This window comes from Motacilla alba, chromosome 5 (assembly GCF_015832195.1).
Source record: "Motacilla alba alba isolate MOTALB_02 chromosome 5, Motacilla_alba_V1.0_pri, whole genome shotgun sequence".
Taxonomy (NCBI): Eukaryota; Metazoa; Chordata; class Aves; order Passeriformes; family Motacillidae; genus Motacilla; species Motacilla alba.
Genome location: NC_052020.1, coordinates 22,317,858 through 22,338,873, shown reverse-complemented (window position 1 = coordinate 22,338,873; position 21,016 = coordinate 22,317,858). Strand labels below are relative to the sequence as shown.

The 21,016-nt window shown below is 48.6% G+C and overlaps 1 protein-coding gene across 6 annotated transcripts in view; it reads right to left on the bottom strand.

The window, feature by feature from the left end:
- PRDM11 (PR/SET domain 11) overlaps positions 1-20,749 on the bottom strand; it is a 49,754-nt gene extending 29,005 nt beyond the window's left edge. Inside the window, exons 1-4 of one of the 6 annotated variants that reach the window (XM_038137912.1) lie at positions 20,087-20,749; positions 2,024-2,142; positions 1,538-1,641; positions 367-629 (exon numbers count right to left, since the gene is read on the bottom strand). In XM_038137912.1, coding sequence (XP_037993840.1) covers positions 367-629; positions 1,538-1,641; positions 2,024-2,139 — 483 coding nt within the window. In that variant the 5' untranslated portion in view covers positions 2,140-2,142; positions 20,087-20,749. Of the gene's footprint in view, positions 1-366; positions 630-1,537; positions 1,642-2,023; positions 2,143-19,578; positions 20,035-20,086 lie in introns of those variants that run through there. The other 5 variants (XM_038137910.1, XM_038137913.1, XM_038137911.1 and 2 more) reach the window with 5 other exon arrangements.
- Between the last annotated feature and the right edge of the window lie 267 nt (positions 20,750-21,016).

The following is a 21,016-nucleotide window of genomic DNA, read 5'->3' as shown; positions in this document are numbered from 1 at the left end:
TATCTATCTCATATGCTAACCAAGTTGTGTAGTATGAGGGGAAAAGAGTTTTGGGGCTTGAATCTGCATGTAGATCAGTTTCTGATGGACTGGATCTTTTTTCTGGCTTCTTGGACACCTCCTCTACTCAGGCAGGCTGGGAGGGAGTGCTAGGTGCCCATGAGAGAATTCTGCAATCTCTAGATCATCTATCTTAAGCTCCTAATATTTATGGCAGGCCGATGCCGATGTAGTGCCCATGTGGCCAGAGAAAGACCTTCAGAGAAGGGGGAAGAGGGCTAAGGTTTGGCTCCACAAGCCCGTGACTCCCCTAGCTCTGAACTGCATAGCTCAAGTGTCACTTAGTTGGGGAAACTTGTCACTCACCAGCCATGAGAAGAATCCTGCAGACCTGTCCTGGCTAGAGATCTGCCCCTCATATGGCCCAAAGATGTGACCTTTGGGGATCACCTCGTTCATACAGCGCACGTCGTTCTCCCCACTGGGCTCTCTAACCACCTCCATTCCAGGCGGGATGGTCAGTGCTGCCCGGTCCGGAATGCCAACAGGCACTGGGGTGTCAGACACGAACACTGGGGGGCCATGGTTTGGACACTCGTCCACAAAGTACTCCTGGCAGGACTCACAGACTGCAGATGTGAAGGAAACAGGGGTTAGGTAGGGCAGACGTGAGGCACAGGCTCACACAGCGCACCGGATGCACAGCACTCAGGACAGCTCCCTGTCCTCTCCCTGGCCAGCTGAGCCCCCTCCCCAGACTGCAGCCTACACACACACACACAGATGTTTCACTGCCTGCTCTCTTGTTCTGCCACGCCTCTCAACATGGGCTCTGCCCCAACCCACATCTTCCCTACCAACACCTGCACCTGCCTGAGCCCTGGTGCCCCACATTGTACTTGCCACTGATGGCTGAACACACATGGAAAGGCCCATCACCGCCCGCAGAGACAGAGGCTGAGAGCTCCCTGCACATCCCTGGTTAGCAGCAAGTCCTCCAGCCAAAAGGTTTGATTCCCCACACATCAGAGGGGAGCTAAAACAAGCATCCCTGAAAACAAACACCCTCATCATATAGCCTTCATTCTGTGCTTGGGAGTGAGACAGCATCCCAGGCACCTGTCCTGTCTCCAGACAGAGACGCAGGTCTACCAGTTGATAATTCATAGATATGTTAACATAAATGGCATCAGTTTTCTTTCCAGAATGAGGGAAAGAGCTGTTGTCTGCCCAATGCTCCCTCTGTAGTTTTTGAATTCAACTACTTGAGTTTTCCAGACTCTCAGCATTTCCCAATGTGCATTTTCATGTTTCCAGCTTGCTTTCCCTCCTACCTCCCTACTTCTGCCTAGCTCCTTCATGGACAAGCTGCTTTTGTGCAAGAATTTAATTACCAACCATGCCAGTGTTTTCAGGTGAGAATGCAAATTTGTGCCTGGCTTTTTTTTCCCCCCTGTATCCTGCCCCTAACTTACAGGAAAGACCAAAGTCTACATAAGCAGCAGTGGTGCTTTTCCCTCACTCACAAGACACTTACACCAGAAATCCACTTGCTGAAAGCTCTTGGTCATGATTACATCCCGTTTCCCTTTTAGTTTCTTGGGTTCCATCTCCATGGACTGTGGGTCAGGCCTTCCAGAGCTGAGGACAGAATGACAGACAGATGATGTTAACCTAGCAAGATGCTGGGACTGCACACAGAGAGAAGCTGAACCAATGGGGCCTGACCAACTCCTTCAGTCCCACAACTATAGCAGAGAAATAACTAAACTTGCCACCCAACCTGCCAAAACCTGGTATATCAGATCGTCAAGGATAAAGCCCACAGCAGAAAATGACTTCAGCTACAGTAGGCGCACATGAGAAGGCAACCACTCCTGTCAAACACCCCAAGGCACACCTCAAAAGGAAGGGCATTAATAACTTCAAGCAGCTCAAGTATATTCCTCAAAATCACCTTTAAGCTGGGAAGTAGGTGGAGAGAAGGGGTTAGAGTACGTCAGACCAAAGCTCAGCCACATACCAAGGCTGTCCATACTCCTGGTCCCGGTGTGGAGAGCAGGCCTCTGTTTTTATCGTCACCATCTCCCCTAAGGAAGCCTGGGTCTGGATCAAACAGTCCTTCAAGTTCTCACTCATGTTCTGAAAAAGAATGAAGGAAGGGAGTAGAAATATGAGTAGCTGAGAAATGACAACCTTGCTCCCCCAGGAACCACAGCCTTCTCCCCCAGGCCGGGATGCAGCCAGCAGATCAGGCTCCCTCCCAACACCAAGAATTGCCATCACACACCAGAGCACCCACGCATGCACGTGGAAACCTCTTCCTGCACTGGGGAGGGAAGACCAGGTTCCCTGACCCTGCAGGTCAGGTGAAGAGTATGAGACACCACAGAGCAACCTGAGGCATGGAGAACCTTTAGTAGGCTTCACAGAGCCCATTAAAAACACACATGGGATTTCCAACTGCACATGGAATTTAAGAGTGATGGGTGTGATATGTTATGGGAACATGGACCACCACTACCTCAGAGCAAGTCTTCGGGGGCAGAAGGACAAGAAAGAGAAATGCAGATTGAGGCATTAAACCAGGATCTGCCTACATATGGCAGAATCTTACATATGCCCATCTCCATCTAGGAACAGAATACAGTGTACTAAACATCTGCAGACAGAACTTTCCACGTGCTCTGGACACCTCTGACGAACAGGTAAGTGTCTACAGCACCCTTTGGAACTCCACCAAGGTTACACAAATCATGCTTGCTATGTTCCTTTGCAGCAGCCGGAGCTGGGCCACCACCACCCTTCTGGCACACAAGGCTGCTGTAGTGAAAATGCCTCTCCCTCTGCTCAACACAAGAGCCAGGAGACACTTCACAGAATCATCAACCGCTTAAAGATGTTTAAGGACAGCAAGCACCAAAACAATAACACTTCCCTCCCCCTCTCATCATGGGGTGGTGCTGAAGAGAAAATATAGATATGTCAAGTGATAATAATTTGGAATGGATTTAATTTAGATTTTTGGAAGGTCCACTAAGCATAAGAGCATCTCAGCTTGAGAAAAGGAATAAATCAGCGTGCTGTTCATCCCTTCATTTGCATTTATCTTAAGAGTTCCTCTAAGGCACACAAACTGCTCTCAGGTACCACACCAGATCAGACAGATTTCACAGCTGCTCCCCAAAAATCCCCTGTGATGGCTCCTTCCCTGTCTTCTGCCGGATGACATGCTCTTATGCTGCATACTTGCAGTGCTGACAGAGGGGCCTCCACAGCTCATCAGACCACATCTGTCAGGGAAACTGGTGGAAGACCCCATCCTCATCATGACTTGGCTCAGGGCATTTCTAAATTCATGTTCACAAACCCCTGAAGACAGGGATTTTCTTATTCCACACATGCTTGTATGGGCCTGAACACCATGGAAGTCTGGTCTGCATTTCTGCCCTATTTACCACAGGAAGGAATGCCATTCCCAACCTCTCTGGCTCCGCTTTGTGCCAGGGGACAAATGATTTGTTTTCCCAATCAAACTTCTCATATGCCAATGTGCAGCCTGAAAGATGTTTATCAAGGAGTGTTACTTAATACTCATACAGCGGTCTGAAAGCAAAGCCCCAGCGTTATAACTAGACACATGCAAACACATGCACTTTTAAGCCTTTACAGGATGTCCAAAACAAGACACATTTCCTTTCAGAATTGCCACAGCCATTCAGAAGAAAAGCGATAGTAACGCCAAAGAAGGGCTCATTATTTTAGCAGGCTAAGTCCCTTGTCTGCGCTCTCTGGAGCAAGAGGAAAGCTCTGCAGGCCTGTACCCATTCACCAGCCAGTGCCAAAATCAGGGTCTACCTGGCCTTCTCAGAGAAGAGAAAGTCTGCAGTAAAGCAGCTGAAGAGGGAGAAAGCTTGGGGAACGGGAAAAGACAAGAAGATACAAGTGCTGCCCCAGAGCTGGTTAGCTGTGGGGCCTGCACTGTCACTGGAAAGGTGGATGCTGGCAGTGGGGCAGATGCTCTCAGTCAGAACAACCACCTGTGTTGGAAGCCTGGCAGACAGGACACCTGGAGTTAAAACACCCTTATCCCCCAATCATTCAGTAGGAAGAGATGCATGTATTTGTTTCTGAAGATAAAATGACTTTTTGTTTCCCACACTTGCCCCATGGAGTCTTACAGAGGGAGAGAAACCCTGTGATAACACAGTCTGACCTCCTGCCAAGGAAGGTCACTGTGCTTCCTTCAGCTCTGGTTAAACTACTGCATAGCTCCAAATAAAGGGGAAAAAAGAAGAAGAAAGAAACACTGTGTTTACTTCACACATGAAGCTCTGTGTTTTACTGTATAGCACATTATGCAGCCCGCCCCTCTCCTGGTCCTCCCTGAACTCCCTCCTACTTATCAGCAACATTCCTGTGCAGCACACTGGCAGGAGCAGCACCTTGCACCGAGATAACACCCTCCCTGCCCCTGCTCAGGATTGCCATGTTTGTGTCCAAGTGCTGCATTTACTTTCTGGTCACCGTGCCTAGCTGGGGTTCTGTTTTCAGCTGGGGCTCTGTTTTCAGTGAACCACCGTGCTGCTGTAAGAGCCCTTGCTCCTGCAGGAGCTCCCAAGGCCACCATGCATCCTGCCAGCCCTCCCACCTGCTCTGAGAGCAGATGACTGCTTTAAGAGCGTCACACAACTCCTTGTTGTCCCACCCAGCACACACGCCACCCCAAGTTCACCACTAACTCACCTCTTTTCATTACTTGTAACTTGCCCAGATTTTATGTTGCCCACAAACACAATCCAAATTAACTTCGTGCTTTTTTTCCCCAGGACACCAGCAATCTTAGAATCAAGAGAATCATTTAGGCTGCAAATGACCTTTAAGATCATTGTATCCAATGTAAATCTAGCTCTGCCAAGTCCACCACTAAATCATAGAATCATTTAGGCTGGAAATGACCTTTAAAATCATACAGTCCAACCATAAACACAGCATTGCCAAGTTCACCACTAAACCATATCCCAAAGCGCCACAGCTCCATGTCTTTTAAATAACTCACAGAATTGGGAACTCAACTACTTCCCTGGGCAATTTGTTTTAATGCTTGATAACTCTTTTGTAATTTCCAATCTAAACTTATCCTGGTGCAACCTGAAGGCATTTCCTCTCATCTTATCACTTAGTAAGAGGGAGAAGAGACTGATTTCTGCCTCTTGATTAGCATTGAGCCAAAAAACCAAAAATTCCCAGCTGAGACTACTACACTACTAGCAACGGGGTTCCTTTTGTTGTCACACTGTGACCCTTACTTTAGTAAGGTTTCCTTTTATGCATTGAATCACAGAATTGCTTGGGTTGAAAGGGACCTTAAAGATCATGTAGTTCCAATCCCACTGAAGAAACAGCTTCCACTAGACCAAGGTGCTCAAAGTACCATCCTATTTGGCCTTGAACATTTCCAGGGATGGGCCAGCCACAGCTTCTCAGTGTTCCAGTCCCACACCACCCTCACAGTAAAGAAACTTTTTCTAATACCTAATCTAAATCTACCCTCTTTCAGTTTAAAGCCATTCTCCCTTGTCCTACTGCCACAGGGCCAGCTGAAAAGTCTGTCCCTAGCTTTCTTAAAAGCTCCCTTCAAGTACTGAAATGCAGCAATCAGGTCTCCCTGGAGCCTTCTCTTCTCCAGGCTGAACAATCCCAAGTTTCTCAGCCTGTCTTCGCAGGAGAGGTGCTCTAGCCCTCTGATCATCTTCACGGCCCTCCCTCCTCTGGACTCACTCCAGCAGTGTGTGTGTGACACAATGAATCATCCCACCTATTTATTCCCATGACTTGTTGCACAATTTCAGTGCATTAAACATGCTAGACTTACCAACAGCTTTACCTTTAGTAAAATTATAGCAACACCAGAAAATCATATTACGTTAGAAAAGAACGATTGAAAAAAAACCTGTACAGACTGACTATTACAATTAATACCCTTTAAGTCATGACCAATCTGATCCATAGCAGCTGTTACGTTATTTTACTGGAAGGAGCATCAGACTGCGGGTAGCCTAGCTTAATTTGCCCAGTTCAACTTAACATTGGCCTACTCGCTTATGAGTAACAGACAACATTTTTTTGAAGTCTAACTCATTATACATACTTTTTTTAAAAAAATTATTTTTTAATTAGCATTTATGGCTCAGAGAGCACTGCTCAGCCAGGCCTTTTAAAAACCCTGGATGCAAGTAAGCCAGAATAGCAAACTTTAAAATGTACTGCTGTAGTAGCTGCTATTTGCTAATAATTTCCCAAGCTACTGCTACAACAGAGAACATTACACTGCTGCTGTAACTGGTACCACCTTCTAGCTTTTCTTCCAGGAAAAAAAACATATGACATTTCTCCAGTTCCAGACCTCAGCAGACAACCATGCTTTTAGGACTCTCAGCTTCTGATGTATTCAAAGGGGTGTTTAATTTTTTGTAATTTCACTGCTCATTAGTTTCTCTTTCTTGCCATTTCTCCAGCCCCTTCAGCTTTCTACAGCTGTAAGAGTCTAGTTCACATTCTGCAGTTTTCACTCCCTCCACTTCATTATTTTGGGGTTTTCTTGGCATTTTTTTAACTGTGTTTGTTCTAGCACCTAAATATGAAGAGCCTCTGAAGATTTCAGATGATGTGGAGAAGCATCACGTAAGCATAAGAACAGCAGGCTCCTTGGTTACTGCTGAGGTATTCCCAGGACATACTCAGCCTCACCTGTGCATGTCCCTGTGCCTACCAGGACATTTAGCCCTCCCAATGTTCAGCGGGCACACAGCCTACTGCAACATCCTAGCAGCATGTCCAGCAAGGCCAATCCTTGGTGAGAGAGATGCTGTGATGACCCAGGTGCTGTCTGCACACAACATCAAGTGCTTTGGACAGCAAAGGCAGTTGTGCACAGTGGTCCTTGGCAAACCCAAGACACCAGCATGACTGCTACAAATCCAAAGAGGCATCCCTGGATCATCCATGCGTTCACAGGCAGCGCCACATAACCCCTCCTGTTTTCTTTAGAAAGCAGGCAAGGACCTGTCACATGTTCTGCATGACACACATTAAGATCTCCAGTGGCTCTGCCATATTGCTCAAAATCAGGGAAGTAGAAAACACAAGAACATCTGAGCTATTAATCTCCAATGCAGGAAAAAATCTCCAAATGGGGTTAAGCATGAACGAACCTGTGAATTCCTGTCCTCAAGTATGCTGCCTTTATCACTGCCACTCTCGTAGTTATTAGTTAACAGTCACAGGCTCTTATCTGCATGGATCAGTCTCCAAAACAGAGCTTTAATTTTACATTTTACTGGCAGGTTTCCCAGACTGGGACATTCTTTCATGTGAAACAGCCATATAGGAATCCATCCCCTCCTCAGCACACAGCTCCTTCACTCAGCTTCTCACTGCTGACCTTCTGGAGGTCATCCCCTCTTCTTTTAAGGCAGATCTTGCATGGCTTGTACCACATTTTAAAGCGCAGGCCCATGGTGAAAGATGGACATGAGTTCATACACTTTTTCTCCAGTAGCATATTATTACCAGAAATAGTAATCCAGAACAGTCAGCTAGTGACAAGCTGAGAACAGGGAACAAAGCACAGTATTCAAGGCTCTGAGCTGCCCCCCATACAGCCATGGAAGACCCAGGCTGACCATTGTCCCTGAGGTGAATGCCCTTACCAAGGTCCTCGGCCATGCCAACCACTTCAGGTCACTTTATGAAGTACCAGCTGGCTATATAGCTCATGCTTACAGCCAGCACAAACTCCGAAAGATCAAAGATCCCACAAAGTAAGAGGGAGAACCAGCTTGCTCAGAGGATGACCACTGTCCACAGACAGATATAAGCCAATGCTCCACTGGGAAAACTGGTTTTGCCTAGCCGGTTGCCACAGCACTTTCCCCACAAAAGTACATTTTTGTGGGTGAGGCTGTCCTCCACCCAGGGGTGCAGCAAAGCAGTGTCCCGGCACAGCAAAGGCTGGTGGCAGCAGGGCAAGACCCCATGACCTGCCTCCCAGCCTGCTGCAAGGCCAGGGCTCTTCTCTGATGGCCACAGAGCAAGGCTGAATGCAGCCAGCACACCTGGCAACAAGCTGAAGCAGTCACAAATTCAAACTTCATTAGTGAAAATTATAGGTCACGCATGATGTAGGATTTGAGCAGCCATGGGCTGTGACCAGGAGTTGTTTAAGTCATTGTCCTGCTCATTACCTCACTACACTCAGGAGCCATAAATTCACCAGAAGTATGAAATATTTTGTTTGAATTTCAAATTCGGAAAACACTTGAAGAAGGTCAGGACTACAAGAAAGATACCTGGAAACACCACCAGTTTTTCTGCAGCTTTCTGAAGAAGCCTGGATAGTAAGCTTCGAAACAATGAAACTTACACCAGTTTTACAGCAGGGAGGGCTGAGATTTTCCAGTGGTTTTAACTTGCCCAAGACCAGCAACTGACATGACAAACAGGATGGGGTGCCACAACACCAAATTCCCACTGCCATCCTCACTGCAGATAAGTTGGGAAGAGGGAAATTCCGATTTACCAACCTGGAACTCCTCCTGTAGTCTCAAATGGGTGTGAGATGAGTTCACACAGTCACTCTTACATGGTTCACTGGCAAAACATGTTATCAAAACCCTCCATGATCTGCTTCATGCCAGACATGTGTCAGAGGGGGAAGAAGATAGAAAACCTCTGAAATAACCCCTGAACCAATCTTAAGTTTGTTTTATGATGGCTTCTAGTGAAGATGGAACATACTGATAACTCTACAAGATTTGTCACAAAATTCTGTGTTGTGGTCTCAGAGCATTTGCCCTTTGTTGATCTCAGGGAGAGTAGGAAAAGGATCCTTGTGCTGGCCCATGCACTGTCGTGGATCAGCACAGCCTATGCAAAGCAGGTATTATTCGATGCAACTTCTCCATGTTAAGTGTTGAGTAAGGACTCAAACAAGCAGCATGCTGACAATGTAAAGCCTCCACGCAGCCTAAAAGTCTCTGAAACAGTGCAACATGCCACAGAACCAAGGCAGGTACTTACTGCGGCTGATAGAATACATAAGTGACTTGCATTTTTAAAATACATGGAAAATTGTTACTTTTCCTGTACTCAGCTCCCTGCATTGATCTCACAGAGTCACAGTCTTAAGGTAGAAATGAGAATTAGGACAACCTGACTGACACCCCTTATGTCCCACTCCTTTCCTTTTAGCCTACAAAAAGGACAAAATCTCCATCTGAGAATAACAAGAGGAAGAGAAGCCAACATCTCACAAGTTTATCTCAGTTGTTAATCCCCATCACAGACAAGTCATATGTGATTCTTTTTAGTTCTGGGCACTGGGCAACAGTTCTTCCAAAGGGCCCTGGAACCCGATGGGAAAGGGTGAAATACCCAGCATGCTGGGACACTGCCTTGAGCCACTGGAAAGAATTGCTTCCCAGGTTGATGGCTGTAATAAACCTCACCATCTTTGGTCAGAACCACTAGTTGCACTTCTTTGCCTCTGGCTTCAACATAAATATATACCTACATTTATAAAGTTAAAACAAACAGACACAAAGCCCCAGCACTAAAAGTAGATGTTATTTTACCATTTTTCTCCCTAAGGACAGAATAAGAGTACAACCAAGTGGCAGCTGTAAGCCTTCTTCCTTAAGGCACTACTGAAAGGTGTTTGGATAGCAATAGTGATAAGGACTGAATAAAACCACATACATAGCAGACCCCTGGATATGTAGCCATGCAGGATCTTCTTAGCTTTCCAACAATTTGTAACATTCCTCAGTGCAACTTTTCCAATTTTCTCTGTATTACTTCAAGATACTGGCACTAGAAAGCCACGCTGATGTAAGACTGATTCTGAAGTAAATATAAAGTTCACAGATGTTAAACTGCCTCCTCGCCCTGATTCATTACCACCTTGCTTGTATCCAAAATCACGGCTGTCTTTTCCCACTAGGACCTGGCACAGAAAGCTCCCCAGGGCTGCCTGCCCATTCTGAGCCCCATGTTCTCACATGGGACTGCTCAGGACACAGCCTCTCCTCACAGATCACGTTCAGGACATGCCTTTCCAGGTTCATAAATCTCCACTTGTCTGCGTGAAAATGATTCGGTTTCAATAATCTCATTAACCAAACAAACTGCATTACACTGTCCTGCCCCTATCAACAGCTACAATTCACCAAACATGTTTCATCTAACCAGTTTGCCAGTGATGAGTCATGTCTTCTGCATCACTGAGTAAGTGTCAGGCAGAGCTGGCTTCTCCCTTCCCCTTATCTGAAGAGAAGGGTCATCAAGTCTACTTCTTTGAAAACACAGTCACCACATATCATGTTGCAGAGACTCTTCTGTAAAATGATCAAGCTCTAGCTTAAAATAGCTGGATTATTTGCTCCCCTCTTCTAAGGTGGCAATGCCAGAACCGTGATCTTTTGATGTTGAGAAGTTCATCTTAAAGTCAATTCTCAAACAGTTGATTTATTAGTGTGCTAGTACTGTCCTTTAGCTTAGAGTATCCTTCATCCTCCTTACTTACAGTGTTTATACTGCCACTTCAGCTTATTTATTGGATTCTGGTTCTCTATCAATCACTACCTGCACTTCCTAAGCCACATATATTTTACTGATATTCTCTGACATTTGATATTAATTGGGTTCTCACACACTGAGTTAGCTGCCTTTTATATGTAATTATATATCACATCTAGAGATGTCTCTTTAAACCAACAGTAAACTTCTCCAAGAACAAAATCAAACCTTTTTAAGAAGTACAAAACACTTTCCATGACACCAATTTTCAGGCATGAATAACTTTATATTTACCCAGGATTGGTGTCATGCTAGCCAGCTTTTATCTTCCCAGGCCAACCACTTGGCAATTTTCAAAACTGTCCCAACACAATCACTCATCCAGTCTCCTGCATTTGCTGTGATCCACCAAGACTGATTAGACATGAACACGAGCAAGCTAGAGACCTCCTCTCACTCATTTAGTGCTCACTATATTTCAAGGGAATGCACTCTTTTCCTTAGCACAGCTGCCAGCAAAACTGCTCACCGACAGGACCCCATGCTAAGCAACTCCCATGTGGGTCCCTGGATCCTGACTTGTAGCACTCAACTTCTGAATAATGAACTTCTCCTTCCCTTGCTGCTGGCCCAGCTGTCACTCAAGGGCACATAGTTCAACAAAGGGAAGCAGAGATGTGAATTTACTGCCCAAATGACTTTTTACTCTCATTCATGGACAGACAAAAAAGCTGGAGAGAGGAAGTGTTTGGTAGGCACATAACAGGCTGGGCCACTGTCACACTCCTGCTCTTCTGCTGTGTTGGGAGAGGGAAAAGACACTGGAGCGTCTTTAATGTTTTATAAAGCACATGTAGGAAATTCAAAATGCCCTGTCCTGCCAGCATCACTGTGCACCGGGGACCCTGCCACATAGCACTGAGCATCTGCCTGCCACCCCACTGCCCACAGGGAGGTCACATGCACTCAGAAGACCCCTGCACCTGTGCAGGCTGGTCAGCCTAAAAATTTTTGTAGATGAGCAACACTAGTGATTCATGTATTTCAACAATGATGGAGGCAAAAAGGGCAAGGGAAGGGAAGGGAAGACGTGGGGGTGGGCAGGAAACAAACCCCAGACATTAGTTTCTAAATAGCAGATGTGGTTATTCTGGCTAGCAAACTTCCACTTTAATTTCTAACCCACAGAGATGGGAAATGATTCATGAAAAATCAACAGGATAAAATTAGCTGGAAGGCAGAGGGATAATTCATGCAATCCAACCGTCATGGGCTAAAGTGCCAGGACTACCTGGCATTTCAGCCTCCGGTGCCCTTCAGTCACTGGCACCTGGCCAGCAATCAGCTCTACATATATTTCCTTAGTGTCAAAATTAGCCCCTCTGAAAGCACATCCATCTTCTAACAAGATGGCCTTTCACTCAACCCTTTTCCAGAAGTTCCAGCTCTTCCTTTCTTTTAAAAAGAAAGATTACCTGCAGTATGCTGTCTTTTTCTTCCACTGGTGAATGTTTAGTGGTGTCAGGAGACCAAATGGAAGGACAGGCTTGCACACACGTCTGTGAGCCATGGCCAAGCTATCCACTAAAATCAAACTGCCCCAACAACTGAGAAAATTCAACGCATTTTGCCAGAGCTCCTTTTTCCTGCACAAAATTGACAACCCACTCAACAGCAACAACCAAGTGCTGGTCTGCCTTTACATACACCAGTGATTTTTCATAAGACTGCTGCTAAATTCTGTCAGGAATCACAAAACACGATTTCACTCTTGACACAGTCACATGACAGAAAGTTTATTGAGCATACTATTACTTACACATCACAACCCAAAGCTCTTTATCCCAAAGGTTGATGAGAAACTTCCACTCCTACAAGAGACCTCTGGACTTCCAGGAGGCACCTGGTTATTGAACAATGCTCCCTTTTACCACCCAACTCAAAAGCTTCAGGAATCAAATGTTAAATTGTAAAGCCTCTGGAGCACCAATACCTCCAGGCAGGCAGTTTCAGGTGCAGGGGAATCCCCATTCAATTGGGATCTATGAGTACAGATGTAAAATAAAGCTGGAATCCTACTTTGGCACCATTTATCTAGTTGGTGCCTGTTTCTGTGGAAGGATGTTACAGGACGGTTCCTCTATGCTTGTTACAGTGGTTTCACTCTATTTGGACTTCAAGACACGACAGGCAGCTCCTTTCTTTTAACTTGTTCAGCAAATAGGGAAGGAGTATGTGGGAGAAAATTAGAAGATAGGAGCAGATCTTACTTTCACTTGTTCCCAAAATTCTGACCAACTAGCTCAGTCCTTTAAAAGCACTAAGAAACACAGCAGGCAAAATGAGAACACATCAACGGTTCCACAAAATGCAGAGGAAGCAAAAGCAAGAGCAGTATTTATTTCTCCTCATCTGTACCCTCTTGCAGGCCATTAGGAAGATAAGATCTCACAGCACAACAGACATTATTCAGAGCTGGTAAATCTGTCTACAGGTTAGGGACTCATGTTACATGGCTTGGATGAGTAGTGGTTGAGCATGGGTCACACCGACCCCCTTTTCCTTGGGGCAGGCAGCAGTCCAGATACTCCCAGTGTCAGATCTGCCAAGAAACCAGATATCCGTGTGCTGAATTCACCACCACCACAATTTGATCTGCACATTCCCTTCCATACAGAGAGAGGGGTGTTCAGACCCTGTATATCCTAACATAGCTAACTAGAAAAACATTTCCAGCAGGGGCAAAGCACTTCTGGTCTATACGTGCAACCTTAAGTGCATCTTCTACATAAAGGTACCGGGTTGCACAGAAATACCTGGTCCTTTACACCATGGACAGTTTTAAAACACCGATTAGCAGAAGCACGGAAAGAGCCCAAGAACTCATTCAATTCCAGTTCAAAAAGCAGAGAGAGCATGTCAGAATGACTTCACGTGTGCAAGTCGCTAAGGGACTACAAACATTCACCAACTATCCTAGAAGAATTCAAAAGCAACATCTCAACATCTGACTAGTAATGAGACCTGGTTAAAAAAAACACCCTGCCAATCACCAGTTAACTCCATTATAGCTAGAGAGGACACATTTGCATCTGTCTCAGCACATCCAGGAGATGCAATAAGTGGATCTGCTGTTCTGGAGCTACAACCTTTGCAACACCAATGCAGCATTAGCTGCTGGGACTTTGCACTGAGGGTCAGGCACCTCTACACCCACACAACGGCTGGCCCCAGTGGTGACCTGAAGTAGAATTTTCAAGGAAAAAAGCAACGTACAAACATACCATACATAATAATGTCTTTACAATCACAAAGGGAAGAGAAAATTAGTCATTTAAAAGCTTCTAGTCTTCAAAAGCTGATTCAGCTAATTTGGTCTCGGAAAAGACAATCAGGAAGCCTAGGTGTGAAACATGACAGCTATAGAATATATTTTATTGCTCATAAAAGCATGCTTCTGTATCATCAGTATGGATTTTTTCCTCAGTCAGTTTCCAAGTGTTTTCAATAATTTCCCCTGAATTGATAAGAGGACTGTACTCCGCAAACTGTGGTGTATTTAGCATTCTCATTAGCATTTCCAAGCAAGGAGTCTCCAAGTCAAAGAAAGAGCAAACCACATGAAGTATTCCAGCAGCATCAGAAGAAATTAAAAAACCCAAACAACAGCAAATCCCCTTGATATACATAGACATGAGGAAATCAAGGTTTATCCAAATGAAAGGTGTAAAGAGGAACATACTGGGTCAAACTCAGGATGTCTTTCAAGGAAGATGCTGTGAACACCTAGTTTTGAGTCTGCAGCTGAAGGTCCACATTTAACTCCATCCAGAATATTATGATGCAGTTTATATGAAACATTTTCAAAATAAAGCTTCATTGTACTAAGAGAGGAAAGCACTGGAAAATATTTCATATTGATTATCAGTCTGCAAATGACTGATGGCCCTGACCACTACCAGCTCCAATTAGCAGCCTTCAACACTCTGAAACACTGTTAGTGAAGGACCACTGGAGTTGTGGGTCCTAGACGCCCTGATCCATAGTCAGGAGCCTGGAACCACTGCCCTGCAGCCCACAGAGATGAGCTGGCTGGGGGACCAGCACAGGATGCTCAGTGCCTCAGCTGCCACTGTGCAAAGCAGGAGCAACTGCTGGCTCTCAGGGAAGCTAATTACAGCAACCCTAGAGCTGCTCTGCGAGTTAATCCCCCACATCACCTCCCATGAACTTCTACCAATCTGTCCCTATACATCTCCCCCACCACCTACAGGCAGGTTTCCACGGGCAGAAACCAGCCCCAGCTGACAGCAGCACAGGCAGCAAGGCAAGCGCTGGGAGCAGCAGCCCCAGTAGGGCTTGATGCCAAGGCTTTAGAACAGCAGCCCCTCCTGTGGGACAAGTCACTACAGGCGAAGGAAAACTTGCCTTGCTGAAAAGCCAAAGCCTGAGGAAGGGAGAAGAAAGGGGGCAGAAAAAGGAAGCCATTTATCAGAGCATGCTCAAATTGGACAACTTGGCTTACGACAGACCCTTACTGACGGCTGTCCATGAGCGAGAGAGTGCACTGAAACAGTTCTGCAGTACACATTACTGACTGACTGCTGGAGGCTGCCAGTTTCTGCAGCTTAAACCTTAAATTATATCTATAATGCTTTTACCTTCAGACTGCAGAAGAACTGTTCTGAGCCTGAGTACTGCCTCCCAGCCTTGCAGAGAGAAGTGCCCTTTCAGCAACAGCTCTGAAGGATACAATTATCCTGCCCCCACAAATGCAGCCATGACCAAGAAACACAACAGCAAAGCTTTAAGTGTCAATATTTTGAATTGTTTGACTGTCTCTGCAAAAACATATGTTCTTGCACTTTAGTGAAGAGCTCGGGATAGAAGTTGGAAAAATGCCTGTGCCAGTACCACCTTCAATTCTAGCTGAACTTCAAAGCCTAGGTACAGAGGATAGTGACCAGACATCTAAAAAAACATATGGAAAATGTTATTCTAGTTGCCAAGTCAAAATTTCCCCCTTCATCTCTGCTTTTTCACTCTCAATTCTCCCAGTCTTCTCCATCAGTGTTGTCCCACATGTGGTGGGCATTAAATAGAAAAACTTCTCCAGCATGGGATACTGTGTTGCTCTCCTCACCAGGCTTCTTCTCCATCCACCTTGGCTGCCTCTACCTTTCAAATATACCACAGGATAGCTGTTTTCCATTGCTCTTTGGGCTCCTGTACCTGCAAAATTCTTCCCTTTCTAAAGCACTTTTCCCTCATGTTCTTTCCAAAGATGCCACACAGGACTGCATGAACCTTTCACCTTGTCCTCTGTTCTTCCCAGGGTGGTTGGACTTGCTATTGGAATCCACTTGCACAGACAAGTTTAACTAGCAGGAATTCCTGAAAAGCCACATTTTACTATGTAGCTTTAGAAGGAACATTTCTCTAGAGACTTTATTTAAAAACACCTTTGGTAGCAGAGAAGAAGTCACGTGGAGAACAGAAAACCCTGTGAAATTAAAGCCTTCTTTACTCCACTACTGCAGAGGCATCAGTGCAGGAGGAGGCACTAAACTGTCTGCAGCTGCACAAGAGCTCTGGTCCAAGAAAATTCACCCGCCACGAGCGAGCCTCAGGCAGGAGCGCTGTACAGTCGCACTGACAATGAGAAATGCCACAAGCAGGACAAGGGGTGAAACGTGAAGCAGCAAAGCCAGCACCCCACAGCAGGGCAGCCCAGTTGCAGGCCAGCAGGAATTCCGCCACTTGCTCAATGCCAGCGGATGTTGCACGTGCTGACTGCCCTTCACTGGCTATGCCAGTGCCTCAAGCAGCTCCCAGCCCCGCGGTCTGAAGGGTCTGTGCTCAGGTGAGAGAACAGATCAGACAACTCAGCACTGATGCAAGAAGATCTACACAAGCAAACCCTGATGCATATCCAGCTGACTCCAGCTTTCTTAAAATGCCAGAAAGCTGCAGTGCAAACTAAAGAATAAAAGTGATATTTGCTTGTTTTTGCTTTACTTAGGAAATCACGGATCTCAGGTACACATATTCCCAGTGCAGAGATGGCATCAGAAGTTCCCACCGGCACTCACTCCAGTGGAAACAACAGTCACTACTTCTCACTGGTCCAGTCTTCACATCAAGTTTAGCAGCTTATTTCTATGTTCTGAAGGTCTCCAAGCTAACCTATAGCATGACTATTTGGTTATCAAACAAAAAACCAAACCAAAACCATTTTGTCTTTGGGACTACATGTAGTTTCTCAGTGCAAATTTTCACATCCATGTAACACCACCAGATTGGCAGTAATGATTTTAAACATGCTACCCCAAAATGTCACAAATATTACGCAGCATTTTAAGAGCTTTGGGAATGGTTTAGTAGCACCAAGCTGATGTTAGGCCCTGCTAACATCAACTTTAAGAACAGAGAGTTAGGTAAAAGCATATACTTCTCTTGCATAAATGGACATGGGGAAAAAACCACTTAAAACCCCACAACTCCACTTGGGAATTAACCAGCATGAGAAAGAAGTTACGAAAAGAAAAAAGAACATTAAACAAAAACCACAGAAGGATAAAGTGTACGTGGCACTCTGTATAAAAAGACCAAAGACCTCTCTTGCCTAGGCTTGTTGTATTTCTCATTGATATACACACTTTGATTCCTGACTCAGAGTGGCAACTTCCACTCCCCACAATGCCTGTATCCCCCTGATGGCAAAGCCAGCCTGCTGCAGTGCAGGAGCCCTCCTGCTTCAGGCTCCTCATGCAGTGTTCACAACCTTTACACTGCTCCTACCAATTTCAAGCAGTTCCGTCACTTTCCTGCAAGGAATACGAGCAACAAGCTGCCCCCAGCCCATGCCAGTAAGATGGACCTGGCATCAGTTCATAAAACACCAGGTTTTAAAGAAGTCCTTGCTTTTGCCCTCATTATTTAAAATCAGGTACTATCCTCACAATACTCCTCCCCTTCACTTGTTAAAAAGTGCAAGTAATTGCTATCAGCAAGCAATAAGGCTCACAATAAGAATCCTCCACAAACTGCACCAGAAAGCACCATGCTTCATGCATGGTCCACAAAGATGCTAGAGAAACAACAGGCCAGTATCCCAAAACCAGAGAGCTCCGCACCAAAGCCAGCACAGAGTCAGGAGCCTCAGGACCTCCTTCATGCTCCACAAACAGCTGGAAGGAGCAGCAGCCTTTGGCATGACTCCTGGGCAGGAGAGAAAACCAACTTGCCCTGGTCCTGCTACTCCATGCCGCAGTGAGATCAGCCAATTCAGCATTTAGCCAAGAGCCAAACTTTGGGCATCTCCCATGGCTACCTCAAATACTCCCTGGTGAATGGTTCCAGCAGCCAACCCCTCCTTTGCTAACACAGTCCTTGGCCATGACAACATTTGAGCTCTTTGCAGGCTGCATGTATTTCAAGAGCTCCACACCACTCAGCCCTGTGCTAAACTCTTCCTTCTAGAGCAGGAGCACCTTTGGTCCAAAAGCACCCCTTACAAGAAGCAAACACCCACCATCTCAGTGCTTTTGTTTCTGACTGCAGCTTGCACTTGAAAAGCAAAAGCGGTTTATACACAATTAATTAGAATGTCAGGAGACTCATTTCCCTTTCCACTTTCACTGCTTATAATCTCAGTCATTAGAAAAACGGAAATTTAGGGGGTTTGAAGCCTGACCCAGGCAGTGAGCTTGTGCTCCGCCAGTCTCACAGGGAGTTAAACCTTGCTGGCAGGACCGGATCCAAGGGGCTGCTGGATATTTCGGGCTGGGGCTCCTTTGCTGCCCAACAAACCGCTGCACACACCTGCAGTGCTGGAAAACAATCCTATCTTACAGTTAGGCTGGTGTTTTTTTAAGCTGGTTCTGCCAGCTCTCCTCCCACTAATGAGAGGCATTAATCACAGGAAAAAGAGGAAGCAACAGTGAGCCAACAGTTTTGCCTACAGGCCAGCTTTTTTTTTTTTTTTTTTTTTTTTTTAGGGATCTAAAAAGGGGACTCTGGAGGCATCTTCAATTTCCCTCTGAAATAGCAGCGATATAGCACCATTTCATACGAAACTGGAGAAATTCTGTAACTTAAAAAAAACCAAAACAAACCCACAGAGGGAAGAAGGCCCAAGAAGGTGCATCTGGAGTTTTTCTGCGCGAGTTAAGAGAGCATCCCGGCTGAGCGGCGCAAGGGCAGCTCTGCCCGGGCTCTGTGCACGGGGCGCGAGCGATGCCGCAGGCGGGGTGCCCGTGTCCCGCGGGGGGGGCGTGTCCGTGTCCCGCGGGGAGGGGATGCCCGGGTCCTGCACGGGGGGGATGCCCGTGTCCCGCACGGGGGGCCGTGTCCGTGTCCCGCAGGGGGGGGGATGCCCGGGTCCTGCACGGGGGGGATGCCCGTGTCCCGCACGGGGGGCCGTGTCCGTGTCCCGCAGGGGGGGGATGCCCGGGTCCCGCGGCGGGGGAGGCGTGTCCGTGTCCCGCAGGGGGGGATGCCCGGGTCCCGCGGCGGGGGAGGCGTGTCCGTGTCCCGCAGGGGGGGGGATGCCCGGGTCCCGCATGCCCGGGTCCCGCAGGGGGGGGGATGCCCGGGTCCCGCGGCCGCCGCCGCCCAGGAGCGCCCCGCCCCCGCGTTCCAATGTGGCGCGCGCCCGCCCGCCCCCGCCGCCCATTGGCCGCCGGCCGCGTCAGTCGCCGGCCCCGCTAGCGGCCGCGGGCGGGGCGGGGGGGCCGGGCGGGCGCAGCCGCGGCGCGGGCGGGAGCGGCGCGGCGGGAGCGGCGGGGACGGGCCGGGCCCCGCGCAGCCCGCCCCGAGGGGGAAAAGCGGGGCGGGCGGGGAAGGGGGGGCGATACCTGTGCCCGCGGGTCTTCGCCGCCGCCCCACCCGCTGCGGGCAGCCTTCGGCCGGACCTCCCCCCCGGGCTGGGACGGGTTTCCCCCCCGCGCTCCGCAGCCATTTTCGTGGCCACCTTGGCTACCAGCGAGGCTGACTCACCTCGGCACTGCGGGCGCGGGGAGCCCGCCTCGGCGTCGGGGGGCCCGCTCCGCCCGGGAGGGGCGGGGGGAGCCCGGCTGGCTGCGCCCTCCCACCCCGCCGGCCCCGCTGGCTAGTCCCAGGCGAGGACGGGTCCCGGGGCCGGGCCGGGCTCGGCGGAGGCGGCAGCGGCGGCTCCCTCCCTCCCGGCCGTGACCACCATCTTATTAGCACAGGAAATGACATGGAGAACGGAAGAGAGGGGCGTTCGGGGGCCGAGCCCGGGGACCCCCCGAACCGGGGGGAGGCGCCGCCGGCCCGCCCGGCCCGGCCCGGCCCGCCGAGGCTCTCCCGGGGCCGCGGCATTCCCGCTTTCCTTCCAAATACCCGCGGTGGGAAAAGAGGAGGGGGAAAAAATAATAAAAACCAAACCCCAAAAGCCGCATAGAGCTGGCGGGGGGAGGGGGGGGAACACCAAAAAACAAACGCAGAAGAAGCCGAGCAAGCCCAAACCGCCCGCGGTTCCCACCTCCTGCTCCGGAGCCTGCGAGTTCCGCGCGGAGCCGCCGGCGATCAGCGCCCGCGGCCGGCCGGGGCCCCGGGGGGGCTCTGGAGGACAAAACCCGCCCGGACGGCCCGCGGGCACCGCGCGGGGGGAGTCGCCGACCGAGGGGGCCCGTCCCGGCGGAGCCGCCGGGCTACCCCCGGGCGCTGCCGCGGCCACCACCTGCCGCCGCCCGGCAGCCGCCGCGGCGCCCCGCGGAGCGGGACCCGGCCGCCCGCCCGCGCCCTCGGGGCCGCCCGCCTCCGGGGCACGGCGGTCAGACGTGACCCCCGCCCGCGGCCGTGCCCCGCGGCTCCCCCGCCGGCCAGGGCCGGAGGCGGAGTTGCCCCGGGGCGGGCGCCCGTTCCCCCGGCAGCACCCCGAGCCCCTGCCCGCCCGTCGGGAGCCTCATGCTCTTCCGCGGGAACAAGTGAATGAGAAGACGCGCTGTTTCCCCGGCGCTCGGAGCTCGATCGTATTTCAGATTACCCCCTCAGAAAGTAACCCACCCAACAGCAACAGTAACAACAAACCCTACCCTCGAGCTCTGCGCAGAAATTGCGGGCAACATGACGGATGACAAAAAGTAGGCACAATTTAATAAACAGAGGAAGCATGTCTCACCAATAAAACAAATTCTAAATAAAAACCATCTGCAAGCATTAAATTTGAAACAATGCAAACTCTTCAGCTGCTTTGCCAAAAGAGGCACAACGGGGGGTAAAGAGAGGAATGGATAAATAGCCATAATTTTCTAGTTCCTTCGGTTGACAATGGGCCTGTATGCAAACAGGGCTGTGGTGACAATGTGCCGGATTGGATTCTTGGAACTACTTCCCATTTTCTGTAGCCCCGAGAAACACCCGTTTTCTGCAGTCCTGAGAAATAAATTCTCTCTTGATACTCTCCACTCTG